General features: G+C 51.6%; 2 protein-coding genes and 3 non-coding genes across 6 annotated transcripts; 4 read left to right on the forward strand and 1 right to left on the reverse strand.

Moving 5' to 3' along the window:
* TMEM53 (transmembrane protein 53) lies at positions 1 to 3,597 on the reverse strand. 2 transcript variants are annotated; one of them, XM_069023319.1, is made up of 3 exons: positions 3,512 to 3,597; positions 2,912 to 3,021; positions 1 to 1,071 (listed from the first exon to the last, which is right to left on the reverse strand). In XM_069023319.1, exons 1-3 carry the CDS (start codon positions 3,567 to 3,569, stop codon positions 409 to 411), a joined length of 831 nt encoding a protein of 276 aa, XP_068879420.1. In that variant the 5' UTR covers positions 3,570 to 3,597; the 3' UTR covers positions 1 to 408. The 2 variants fall into 2 exon arrangements, with proteins under 2 accessions (XP_068879420.1, XP_068879419.1); XM_069023318.1 differs by having other exon boundaries at positions 2,912 to 3,024.
* Positions 3,598 to 4,308: 711 nt separating this feature from the next.
* On the forward strand, positions 4,309 to 9,377 carry ARMH1 (armadillo like helical domain containing 1). Its single transcript, XM_069022333.1, is given in 8 exon segments — positions 4,309 to 4,427; positions 7,038 to 7,078; positions 7,080 to 7,190; positions 7,192 to 7,248; positions 7,611 to 7,925; positions 8,651 to 8,846; positions 9,030 to 9,114; positions 9,301 to 9,377. Coding segments are annotated over 8 exon segments (900 nt in total). The 5' UTR covers positions 4,309 to 4,409.
* A 129-nt stretch (positions 9,378 to 9,506) lies between these two features.
* LOC138114422 (U5 spliceosomal RNA) lies at positions 9,507 to 9,621 on the forward strand. The gene has a single exon (XR_011152633.1). It is a non-coding gene; the product is annotated as a U5 spliceosomal RNA (small nuclear RNA).
* An 884-nt stretch (positions 9,622 to 10,505) lies between these two features.
* On the forward strand, positions 10,506 to 10,620 carry LOC138114414 (U5 spliceosomal RNA). Its single transcript, XR_011152624.1, has one exon. It is a non-coding gene; the product is annotated as a U5 spliceosomal RNA (small nuclear RNA).
* Positions 10,621 to 11,075: 455 nt separating this feature from the next.
* On the forward strand, positions 11,076 to 11,190 carry LOC138114421 (U5 spliceosomal RNA). The gene has a single exon (XR_011152632.1). It is a non-coding gene; the product is annotated as a U5 spliceosomal RNA (small nuclear RNA).
* The last annotated feature ends 1,103 nt before the right edge of the window (positions 11,191 to 12,293 follow it).

The following is a 12,293-nucleotide window of genomic DNA, read 5'->3' on the forward strand; positions in this document are numbered from 1 at the left end:
GACATGGAAGAGCTGTACTGTAAAATTAGTACAAGCAATAGAACATGCACATCGGACATCAGGGACAAAGAGACAACAAGGAAAGCAGAGAACAAGAGACAGGAAGAAACAAATAATACTCAGTGTGAGATTCTGGTCTGTGACACCTTGGTAAAGTACATCAACATGAACCATGACAGGATTTCACCTTCAGGACTTTAAACTAATCCATATCTACTTTCTGCTCTAATGTGGCTGGTCCAAAGGCCAGGCTGGAGGCTTTCAGACTTGTAGACCACAGGAGAAAAAAAAAACAAACCAAACAAGAAGACTCTGCTTTCTTCCCTTCAAAGACACAAAAGCAAAGGGGGTGACATTTCCCATGGGATCTGAGCAAAGCAGAGGCAAACACTGAAGGTCATTACAGCACTAAGGAGGTGAGCCCCCAACACAGTCAGACAGGAAAGTCGTGCAGAGGCTGCAGTAGTAGGTGGGGTACACCCGCATGTGGCTGACATGAGCCGAATCCGAGAAGTCCACAGCTTTCACAGGGACACCGAGCTGCTGCCGGGCGTTGGCCATGTGCTGAACCTCGCTGGCCTTGATGATGAGATCAGCCTGGGAATAGAGGTAGAGCTCAGGCCAGCGCGAGGGCGCTTTCAGCAGGGCATCGTAATGGCTCTCGTGGATGAAGCGGGTCAGGGGGTACAGCAGGATCCGCAGCACAACGGCCATGCTGGCAAAAGTGAACAGCAGGAAATACTTGAGCAGCACGTTCATGGAGACCAAGACAGTTGCCAGGGCACGAAGGCCTCCTCGCAAGTTTCTTCTGCCAGGGGCGCTATCAAAAATGGTGCCAGCTACTCTGAGGTTCTTATACGTCTTGTGGGTGTGGAGCGCCTCGATGATGTAACGGTACAGCATGACACCACCGTTGCTGAAAACGTGGAAAAGAACTGGTCTGTTTTCAACACTGTAGTCAAAGAGCAGCTCCAGGAGTCGCCTGGCTGGGGTCTGCAGGGATCTGATGCCAAAGGTCTCAGAGAAGAATATCATCCTCCATGGAGCCGTGTAACGGATGACGGTGCACCCCTAAGAAAAACAGAAAGAGACCCCACACACATTTAAGCTGTGCTGCAAATTACAGAGAGTAGGCAAGCAGCAGTACAAAGAACATGAAAATTTGGGACAGGTTTCCAACAGAAACCACAGGGCCAGAAGAAAGTCTTTAGTGTCAGCAGCAAGGCACTGACACAAATAGGGATTACATTAATCATAATAGCACACAGTATTATGAAAAGGCTTCTGCAGTGGCAGAGGCCTGGCTTTGGTCATGTCTGAGATCCTTTCAAATCTTGTGCTAACTGGCACAACCCCTGGGGACCCTGCCACCCACTTTTATGAGTGTTAATCTGAAGCCAGGAGGAGAAAACCATCTCCTTGATTCACAGACCTTCAGTATCAGCCATTTTGGTAAGGGGAGCCTGCTCTGGTACACATCCAGCTCATGACACTGAAGCAAATGTAAGAAGAAAGAGGAACTTCCTCCTCTCCTTGGGTGCACTTGTTTGCAGCTGTCTCTAAGACTCACCCCCAACCAACACCGACATGATTTTTGTAAACCTTCCTGAAACGCTCCAGCTGTGCAAAGGAAGAGCTTTGGCTCAAGGACTCAGAACTCCTAAGCAACTGCCTTTACACTTAAGGCCTTACATTTAGGTATAGATTTGGAAACAGGATCTTGGAGGAGTTTCAAAATAGAGCAGATGGACCTACATTTATAAATGCTTTAGACCTTTTCTATCACCTGAGCTCACTGACATTACACACTGACAAGCACAAAGCAAAGTCACCAAAACAACCCCCCCGGAGCACCCTAAACAGTGAACGAGGAAGAAGAGGATACCAAGTTCTCAAATAAAAGCCTTCTCTACCATTTTACCATGGTTACAGCCACTTCCTCTTAGTGAGCTAAGAAAACCCATCCTCTCCTTTCCCATTTCTATGATCATCCTGAGAGAAAAGTGTTTTCCAATAAGTTGTCATGCTGCCCTGCAATGTGCTCCTCATCGGCTCAGCAGCATCTTAAAGCCAGTTAACAACTAATTCTTCACTAGATCAAGCCGATTAATGACTCCTGCACTGGATTACACATTAACAATAGGCTTGTTAATGTACAAACTTTACCACCTATAGTTGGAACAGATTTGGACAAATACAAGATTCCTTTTATGCTGACCAAGAAAAAAAAAATGTAATGTTTCACTGGGTCCCCATGCTACAAGCTGGGGTCATTCCAGTAAAATACAGTATTAGAAAGGAAAATATCATAACTTAGGGGACTGGCTGTAGGACAGATCTCTCTAGTTCAAACACAAGGAATTCCTAGTGAGCAGCTATGACTATCACAGGATGCCTGTTTCACAGACAGGATAAAATTAATTTGGCTTACAACATTTAGATGAATCATTTTCACAGGAAGGAAGAGCCAAAGGCACAACAGATTCCGATGTGTTCTGTCAGTTCCCACCCCAGCCTCACCAAGTCTGTGCTGTGGCCTAACAGCAAGCAGTAAACACAGATTCCTTCCCTGCATGTTTACCTGTTTGGAAATCTAACACAGCTCACGTCATTCCAGAATAATCCCACAATTTTAAAAGCCATAAAATACTTCAGTGAGCCACAGAGCAGCTGAAAGCTTCTCCACAGGAGTATTTCTGTCTTAGCTGCACACACAAAGGTGACATCAGCTGTTAGGTAACACTGCCCGGGCTGTGAGAGACAAGGAGCTTTCAATGACAGGAGAACTCTCACTCACTCCCCATGACTGAGACTGAGAGAGGCTTCTGAGAGACTTTACCAACTTTACCATGCAGGAAAAAGGCAGTTTCACAGTATGACAGTGTCATGAAAATACAGACAAGCTACTCACCTTCTGGCTGTAGATTGCGCTGTATTTGGCCAGGTATTTGTCCTGGCAGCCGGCCCAGCCGAGGAGGATCACCACAGGCTGGCCCCCGGCAGGCTCCCTCTCGGCACTGCCTTCTGAAACAAATCACAAGTGTTACAGTAACAGCCCTGCAGTCTACCCGAGTCAGAACTTACAGCAACTTGTCTGGTTAGTAAAGTTGAAAGACAACGGTGAAGCAAGTATAAGCTTGACTTCTCGGTCAGTTACGAATATTGCCTCACGCCGGTTCCACTCCGTGGGCGTGCTCTGCAAAGACAGCTCGGCTGCAGCCCCTGCAGCTCCCACCGCTCTCCAGTGACGCAGAGCCAGCACCGAACTGATCCCTACGGGGGACGAGACGGCTCTTCCCGCCTCCCGGCTTGGTAGCAGCAGCCGCTGCCACTTCCAGGGGAGGAAGGCAAGCGTCCTGCCCTGTCCTCCAGGGACTGCCAGCCACCTGCTAGAGCACCAATGCCCCACGGCTCCTCCTCCCACACCCCAGCCCGCTCCCCCCTTCTCCGCTGGCAGAGCCCCCCCAGTCCCTGCTGTCACTGGTGTCCCCGGTCCCGCTCGCCTCCGCACCGCGGGCCTGTCCCGGCTCCAGCTCCACCACGGCCGCCTTCAGCCCGCGGGTGCCCATGGCCGCGCTCCCCGCACCGGCCGCTGCTTCCGCCCTCCCGCCGGAAGCTCCGCCCACCTCCACCCCCGCAGCCAATGGGAAGGGAAAGCGCCCATCCCGCGCCACCGTCCGCCCCGCCCCCTACCCGCCTCCCACTTCCTTAGCAACGCGCCCTTAGCAACGCGCGCTTAGCACCGGCCCGGCGCCCCGTCCGCTGGCCGCCCATTGGGCAGGGGGAAAGTCGGGCAGCGATTGGCTCAGCTGCGTGTCAGTCATTTCGCGGGGTCACCGCCCCCTCGGGACCGGGGTGCGGCAGTGAGGGGCTGAGGCGGGCCAGGACCGCAGGGCCGGGATGGGCGGAATTGTAGGGCCTGGAGTTAGGATTGCAGTCAGGGGGACCGGGGGATGGGGGGGCATGAGGATTGAGAGGAGTTGTTGGCCCTGAGCTGGGTGTTTGGGTCAGGAGGCGTGTGAGGGACTGTAGGGCCTGGAGCGGGGTTTGGGGTGTGAGGGAGCACAGGGCCTGTGGTTGGGCTGGATCAGGCCTGTGGGATGGTGGTCTGGGGCAGGGAATGCTGAGGCTGCAGTGGCTCAGACGGAGAAGGGGCTGGGATGGATGCAGGAGCCAGTGCGGGGCCTGTCTGGCGGTGGGTTTGGGGCTGTGGCTTAGCAAGGGGGCTGGGAGGCAGGACATGCAGGTGAGAGAGGGCCTGGTGGGACTGTGGGTTGAGGGGCTGGGGATGCTGGGGTACACTGAGGAAGGTGCACTGTCCATGGGAGGACTTGAGATGTGCCAGGAAAGGGTGGAACCTGCCAGGGAAACAAGCTCTTCAGTTCTGCTTGAGGCTGGGCACAACCTTGATGTTGCAAGATGCAAAGGTAACACCAAATCACTGCCACTCTGTCCTTCCATGAGTCCAAGGCTATGATTCCCTGGCACCTCACACTCGGTCTGAGGCTGAAGCAGCACCAGTCTGCCTTTTGATCTCGATCTGATGATTTAGCAGTACTCTGGATGTAAAGAACTGCTGAATTGCCAGAGCCAGTTCCTAAATCACTGGGTTTTTTTCTTGGCAGGAATAAAGCCCTGCCCTGACCCAGCCTTGTTCTGATTATTAGGTCCAGTGAACTGGGTGGCAGCCCAGCACTGTTGACAGCAGAGTTTGAAGCCAACAACCAGGAGTTACATGCTGATGCTAGCACTGACAAACGATTCAGTCAAGTCATTTAACTTCCCTGTGTCTGTATGTTCCCATATGTAAAATGGTCATAATAAAAACATTAATGTACATTTTCAGGGTACTTTGCAATGTTGGCTTAAAGACTCCTGTGTCAGCAGATGCTGTTATTACAGCAGCCAGAGACAAGACACCACTGTATCCTCTGAAGCCATGTCATCATTGTTTCAAACTTCTTTTTTTTTTGCCATTGATTCATAAGCAAGCCCTTTGTATCACTAAAATGCTCACGTCCAGAGGCTGGTGCTGCTATTTCTGAGTAGTGGCGGGGGGGGTGGGTTACTGCAGCTTTATAATAAAAATGGGAGAACATTACACCACCAACATCTTAAACATAAATATGGAAACGTTAATTTAGAATCAATTTTGGGATGTTTCAGACTGTAAAGTTCTTTTAACTAGATCTCTGTTGAGGACAGAGGAGCACTTTATGGGACTGTAAATTTCATGCAAACAGTCTCTGTGAAATACAGATTCCCCCTACACACGAGCTGTTCTCTCAATATCAATCATATGCCTTGTAAGTAATGTTTCACAAATATTCTGTAAATCACAGGAAAATGCTTGCAATAATGTGAAATATGACTTTCACTTGACTGTTTCAGCAGAGGCCCCTAACAGGCCATTCTCCTGTCAGCAGTAACATTTGTTATGGCTAATAACATTTTCAATCACAACTATTTTGGGAAAATGGATTTATTTTAAACCTGCTTCCCCGCAAAGGAGGTCCTGAAAATGCCCTGCCAAGGACACAGGTGCCTTAGAGAGCACAGACCGTTAATTCCCAAATGAAATTTCATCTCGTCTTAATTCTCAAGCATTGTTACTTAGCCAGGTTTTTGAAGACTTGACTTGTTTGTTTTTAGGCACTGAGATACGTGCTCACATCGTAGTCGTTGTTTTCAGTCTGGTTCACATAACAGGAGTAGAAAGTTACTTTTGAACAAGTATCTTGGGGATGTTTTGGAACTGATTTGAAATTTTGCTCCAGATATTAGGAGAAAGGGCTTAAGAACTTTATAGATAGGGAATTGCTAATCTTGATGATTTGTATTACATTGAAAGAAACTTCTTATTCTGAAACACAAAGATTTTGTGTCATTTTAACTCTTTTTCTCATAAACTGCACTTAAATAAAACTTTATATGGTGCTTTTGTTAGGTAGGAAGTCCAAAAAGTGCATTAGACAAACTGTGAAATCCTTTCTTATCCTTAGGCATGTTGATACAGCTTGGTTGAGGACAAGGCACCTGTGTTAATGCCGCTGTTTGGGACCGTATCCCTCTTTCTGCATCTGTGTGTGGACACAGATCCTACTGTTTAACTGCAAGGCTCCTTGACACTGGTCAGTGTCCTCCAGCCAAGGCGTGCACAGCTGTGGGATTGCCACACAAATGGAGAGCTTAATCCCTGACATTTCATCTCCCTTACTAAGTGCACCTTCACATTTGTCAAGCTGCACTAGGGGATATCATACGGAGCCAGAAGTGTGTCAAAGACACTTGGCAAAATGTGGGTTTCTTTATTTAACACCTGTGTGAAGAAATAGAAGGAACTGCAGACAAGAAATGTTTCTGGAGCTTCTGTCTTCTTGCCTATAGCTCTTATCATTTTGGCTTTTCTTAGATTGTTTAAAAACATTCCAGGAAAATTAGATAGGGAAAAATGGAGCAAATGTCTGTCATGCTAAAGGGTGCCAAAGCACTTTCCCACTGCCAAGGCCAGGCACATATTCCTGGGGTGGATGTGGGCCCAGTCCAAATGGCTGTCGTTCCAGCACGTGAGTGAGGACTGTGCTGCTGTGCTAACAGGCATTTATAGCCCCCTTGACCCTGTCACTCCCCATAAATCCATACCTATTTCTGCTCTCATTTCACTCTGTTTATTCCCTGGCAGGTCAGATATGAGATGCAGTGTTCATATCATGAGGCTAGTAAGAAACAGGGCTGGGGTAATGGGTAACATCAAAATGACTTTATTAGCAAAGCAGAGAAGAGAGCTCCTGTGGTGAAACCACCTGCCCTGGAAAATAATCTCAAGTCTGTCACAGATTCATTGTGCAGCTTCAGACATATCGGGAACTCTCCTTTTGCCTGTTTTCCTATCTATGAAATAAGAGAAAATGAGATTAAATGGTTACTAAGTGCTTTAATATTATTTGCCAGAGATTTTAAATGTGATTCTAGTGGTAATTCATTAGTACAGTCTTTCTTCACAGACCTTTTTAAACTTCCTTCTCATTTTTCTCTAGGCAGAAAAGATCGTGGCATCTGTCAAAGAGCAGGAAGCCATTAGCCATAATGGTTTTCTTGCAGGAATGGGACAGTGCCCACAAAGTTGCTCAAAGTTGCATGCTGAACAGCTTCATTAAAAGCAAGGCAGAGCCAGAGCTGGAGCTGGAGTTCCCAGGGAGCCAGCTTGATTCTGGCTCAACTAACAGTGTGGCTCAGGATGATGCATCTGTTTCCTTGGACAGCTGGAGGTACTGTGTGGTAGTGAGATGGAGATGGGCAAGCTCTCTACTGAAAATTTGTTTAATGAATAAGCTTTTGGACAGAGACATCCACATCCAGCCACATTCTGCAGGTTTAAAAAACAGCCTGGCTATCGAAAGACGGAACTGAAGGGAAAGCCATGTAACCCATCTCTCAGGAACCTAGAATCAGTGGGTTTTCTCACATCTGGATGAGTGTGCTGCCTCTGCCTGCCTGTAAGAGGATGGTCCATGCTCTTCTGCAGAGACAGTACCCCAGTTCAGACCTCTACCCACTGCAGTGAGATGGTAGGTGATGGTTCCCAGGACATGGCATGCTGGCAGAGGAAGATGGGCTCCAAGGCAAGTGACACTTCTGGCCTTGTTCCCCCTATTCTTGCAGCCCTGCAGCCACAGATACCTTACTGAATTTCTGGAGAACAGAAGTGTTTTGATTCCTCTGGAAATACTGAGGCTGAACCACATGAAAGAAGAGGACAAAAGAGAGTCTGTAAAGCTGCTGTTGCTCACTGGAGACACTGGCAGGGAGTATAAGGAGCTCATTTGTGAAAGCTGTGGTAGGCAGCATGTCCATTTGTGTTTTGTCCTGATTCAGGCGAGGATGTTTTCCTTGTCCTCTGGCCCCTGGGGCTGCTTGCTGCACTGAGCCACTCCCTTCTCTCCGCCTGCGGATGGCAGACTCAGCAGCGCTGCTCCGGCTGGAAGGAGTTCAGAGTCTCAGCTATTGTGGAGCGGTTGCATTTCATCCCCTCTCGTTTTTTAACAAGCTCACTTTCTTCACAGACATTTTGGTGAGATATTGCTGCCTTGCTGGTGGCAATTCCTCCTGTTAAAGCCACAAAACAGTTTCCATCCTTACCTGCATCATTCACCTACTGCAAACTTTCCCAGAGTTCCTCTCTGGGATGGGAGAGTTTTGTGGCTTGTATTTTTTGAAAGAGCATTACAGCTTTTTCTTCCTGTTTTTCCTCCTAGGCAGTGGAAGCCAAACCCTGTTAGTTCTGTACTTCAGAGGACATTCTCAGAGGCCATGGGTGATACGTGCTGTCACAGCTTCCTCCAAGAGAGACAAAGCAGCATGCTCAGTAGTGGGATCTGTAGCAACTCTGTCGGTATGCCAGTGCCAGATTCTGTTTCTGTAAATGCCTGCAGAAGGCCCTTCCTTGGCCACTTACCCCAGCTGAGAATTTTGCTAACTGGTTTTCTAGTTGTGGCTCCTGACAAGGACAGAGAAATTTTCTCCTGGCTGTTTGAGGCACACTTCAAGTGGGATGCAGTACTGGGTTCTCTCAGAGTGACAGTGAGACAGCTGAGGTGGCTGATCCAGGCTCATCCAGGCACACAGGTTGGCATCTCTTTCTCTGCATAAGGGTGCGAGGCCTCACCAAGTTCTTAAACGCCTCCAACTCAGCAGAAGATCAAAAAGATGCACAGATTCTGCTGGACTCTTTGGGCCACAGCAATCCCAAGTATCAGAGCCAAGATTCCCAATGCCTCATAGCTGTGCTATTTTGTACCTTCCCCCAGGCCCAGCAAGGGGCTCTGCAGATGCTCGGGGTCATGCAGGTGAGGAGTGGGTCTTGCTGGGGACAATAGGCAGTGTTGCCACCTGTGTCCATCTCTGCTCAGGCAGGAGCTGTGCCTGTCTCCTTGGCATTGTGGCTGCACTGAGTAGCCCTACTGCGTGGAAGAGAACAGCCTGGAGAACTGTGTGAAGACTGTTCCTGTCACTCTGTCCTTTTCCCCCAGGATACGATGGGAGAGGTGCCCTGCGTGCTCATGGAGCCCATGCTAGGTGTCCTGTGTTCAGTACACCTGGAGGTCCGGTACAAAGGTAGGATCTGTCTAGCCACCCTAGGTGGTCTGGGGCTGGCCTGGGAAAGTGTGCCGGGGGCGAAGGGCAGGCACAGGAGGTCTCGGCCGTGCGTCCCTGGGACCCCGATCCTGCCTGGCTGCGGCTGATACGGGGCCGGGCGGTGACGGGCGCCTTATTAGTATTCATGGTAATTTGCATACCCAGAGTGCACCGCGCGGTGCCGCCGCAAACAGCGGGTAAAGTTCGGGTCTCCACTCCCCGAGATCGCTGGTCCGGTGTAAGTCGGGCTCTGTCCGCTCCCGGGAGAACGGGACGGAGCGGTACAGGGTCAAACCTGGGCGCAAACAAGGTCGCTGTAACCTTAAGAAGAACAGGCACAGATGGGTAGCTCCCGAGGGGAAGGAGGAGGCATACTCTGGTTTCTCTTCAGATCGTATAAATCTTTCGCCTTTTACTAAAGATTTCCGTGGAGAGGAACAGGCACGAGTGTCGAGAAATTTTTTGAGGCTCCATTTCGGTGGAGCTACATCTACTTGGTGAATAACAGAACGAACTCTAATACATAGCGAGGCGATCTCTACTAGGGTAAAGACCTGACGGTAACAGTTACTGGCTCCACTGCCGTGGCTGCCCGCAGCACGGATCCTGTAGTTAGGATGCTTTCGCACCGCCTCTATCCCCGCCAGGGCGGCCACCTCATTACCCTTGTCTGGTCAGAGGATGCGCGGTGGCGGGGCGGGGCGCGGGCAGCCCCTTCTGCCGGCCCGGGCGATGCAGCGGAGCAGCTGCGTGCCGGCGGTTCGGACTCCGTTCTGCGGCAGCCGGGGACCTGCCCGAAAGTCCCGGGCACTCCAGGCCCGCCCGGGGGGATAGGGGTGTTGTTGGCGCCCGCCCGGAGCTCAACACCATGCGTGGGGCCGTACCGCGAGCCCTCTCGCTGTCGAGCTCCGGTCCGTGGCGGCGGCGTACGCTGGCCTTTCTCGGAGCCGAATTTCCGCCTCTGCGTGGTGCTGCCCCTGCCGACGATGCGAGCACACCCGAGCGCCGCGGGGTCCTTGTCCACTACCGCTCGCTTTGTTCTCAGCTGCCCCGCTCCGCTCCGCCCTCGCCAGCAGGAGGGCCGGAAGCACCGGGCTTGGTCGGGGCGGGCCGCCTCCTCCGCTCGGTGTGATCAGCATACCCGGAATGCTGTGCGGGCAGCGCCGGGCCGGGCCCGCCGAGCGCCGCCGTTCGGAGCCGGCGTGGTCGTGGGCTCGGGCCATCCGGGCTGTGGTACCGGCGGGGGCCTGGTGCCGAGCCGGGTGAGGCGCCGGAAGGAGTGGGAAGTAGGGGAAGGAACTGAGTGCGGGTCGCCGTGTCCTGTGGGACAGGAACCGGGAGTGAGCATATGTGCGGGAAAGTTTAGGATCATACTCTGGTTTCTCTTCAGATCGTATAAATCTTTCGCCTTTTACTAAAGATTTCCGTGGAGAGGAACAAGTACGAGTCTTGAGAAATTTTTTGAGGCTCCACTTCGGTGGAGCTGACCTTATTCTGGTTAAAGAAAGAGAAAGTGTTGGGGGAGGGATGGGTGGCATGGGTTGTTGTTGGATCACGGCATTAACGCGCGGGATTGCGGTTTATAAGCGGTCTCACGCGGTTCGGACCGTGGGGATAACGTATCCGCTGGGACACCGGTGCCAGCAGAACCAGCGTGCTCCGCCCATCCCCGCCCCGGGCTCCTCCTACTCATTACCGGCGCCTCGTTACCGGGCTAATTTGCATACCCAGGGTGCCCAGCGGCCCCGCCGGTGTCCGGCGTTGCGGCCGCTGCCGCGGCCGCTGCCCCGTCCGGGCTGTGAGGGCTGTCCGGTGTGTGCGTCCCGTGGGGCCCGGCCGGGCCGGGGATGCGGGGCCGGGAGCGCCGGGCGGGCGAGCGTCGCCCTGACTTGCAGGGGATGGAGCAGAAGGTGGCTATGTTGGACAGGGACGGTGGGGGCATACTCTGGTTTCTCTTCAGATCGTATAAATCTTTCGCCTTTTACTAAAGATTTCCGTGGAGAGGAACAAGTACGAGTTTCGAGAAATTTTTTGAGGCTCCATTTCGGTGGAGCTACATGTGCTTGGTTTAAAAACAGAGAAAGAAAGTGCTATCTATACCTTTTGAGGGGTAGCCCGGGTTTAACAGTGGTTGTTGTCTGTATACTCACTGACGTGACTGCCACAAACGCTGGCTGAGGTACGCCCGGGTGACCTTCCAGAGTGACAGGGAGGGTCTTTCATTCAAGGTCCATCACCACCTGCCGGGCTCAGCCGTCACCTTGAGAGGTAGGGGAGGTGCAGGGGGCTGTCCCCTGAGGCGAGGAGTGCAGCAGCAAGGACTGCCCGGGTCGAGGCGGGGGTTGCCTGCAGCACTAATGCTACCCTGCAGGCCTCCAGAGATGTGCTGAGGGCTGCTGGGTGAGGCGGGGGAACAGTTCCAGCGCTGGGTGTTTGCTGTCCTGGCTCAGCAGTGCAGGCCACAGTAGCCCCGGCTGCCTGAGCTGTGGCATGTGCATAGATCATGATATATAGCCATCGTCCTTTCATGCTAGCAGTGTAACTTCCTCTCTTTGAAGTGTTTCGAAGCATCATTCTCTCCTTCGTAATGGTCCTCATACACACAATCACACTTTGTTTGAGGGAGCCTGTGCTGTTTAACAGGCAGCTACTACAAAAGTCATTCGGTGAGAAACTGGAGTAGAAGGTACAGGACCATAAAAAGAACCTTAGATAAGTGGCATCCTTTTAGTAAAAAAGGGCTGGGACACATCCCTCCCAGGAAAGATTCACCCATTCACCTCTGTCACTCCTCTCTGCTGAGTATCTCAGCTCTGCCAAGTCTCCAGCCCTAAGATGGTTAGAGATAGGCATGTTTGGGAATGGGGGAGAGTTGCTGCCTAGAGGTAGAAGTGCTCAGACCCTCCCTGCTACTGCCACCGGAGCTGGCTTGAAGTTTTACTTACAGAGAGATGGAAAATCTGCTCTGGCCTTGTGTGCTGGCACTGCTGACAGCTGGGCCTGGAAGCAACATCTGTCCTGCACAGGGATGAAGGGTGTTGCATTGCTCATGGCCACTGTATTCTCCACACAGCTGGGAGCCACAGGCAGCAGTGAAACACCCTTGTATAACATCAGCCACCCAGTGAACAACCTGGTGCCTATGGTTGGTTGACTGC

The sequence above is a fragment of the Aphelocoma coerulescens genome, chromosome 8 (genome assembly GCF_041296385.1).
Source record: "Aphelocoma coerulescens isolate FSJ_1873_10779 chromosome 8, UR_Acoe_1.0, whole genome shotgun sequence".
Taxonomy (NCBI): domain Eukaryota; kingdom Metazoa; phylum Chordata; class Aves; order Passeriformes; family Corvidae; genus Aphelocoma; species Aphelocoma coerulescens.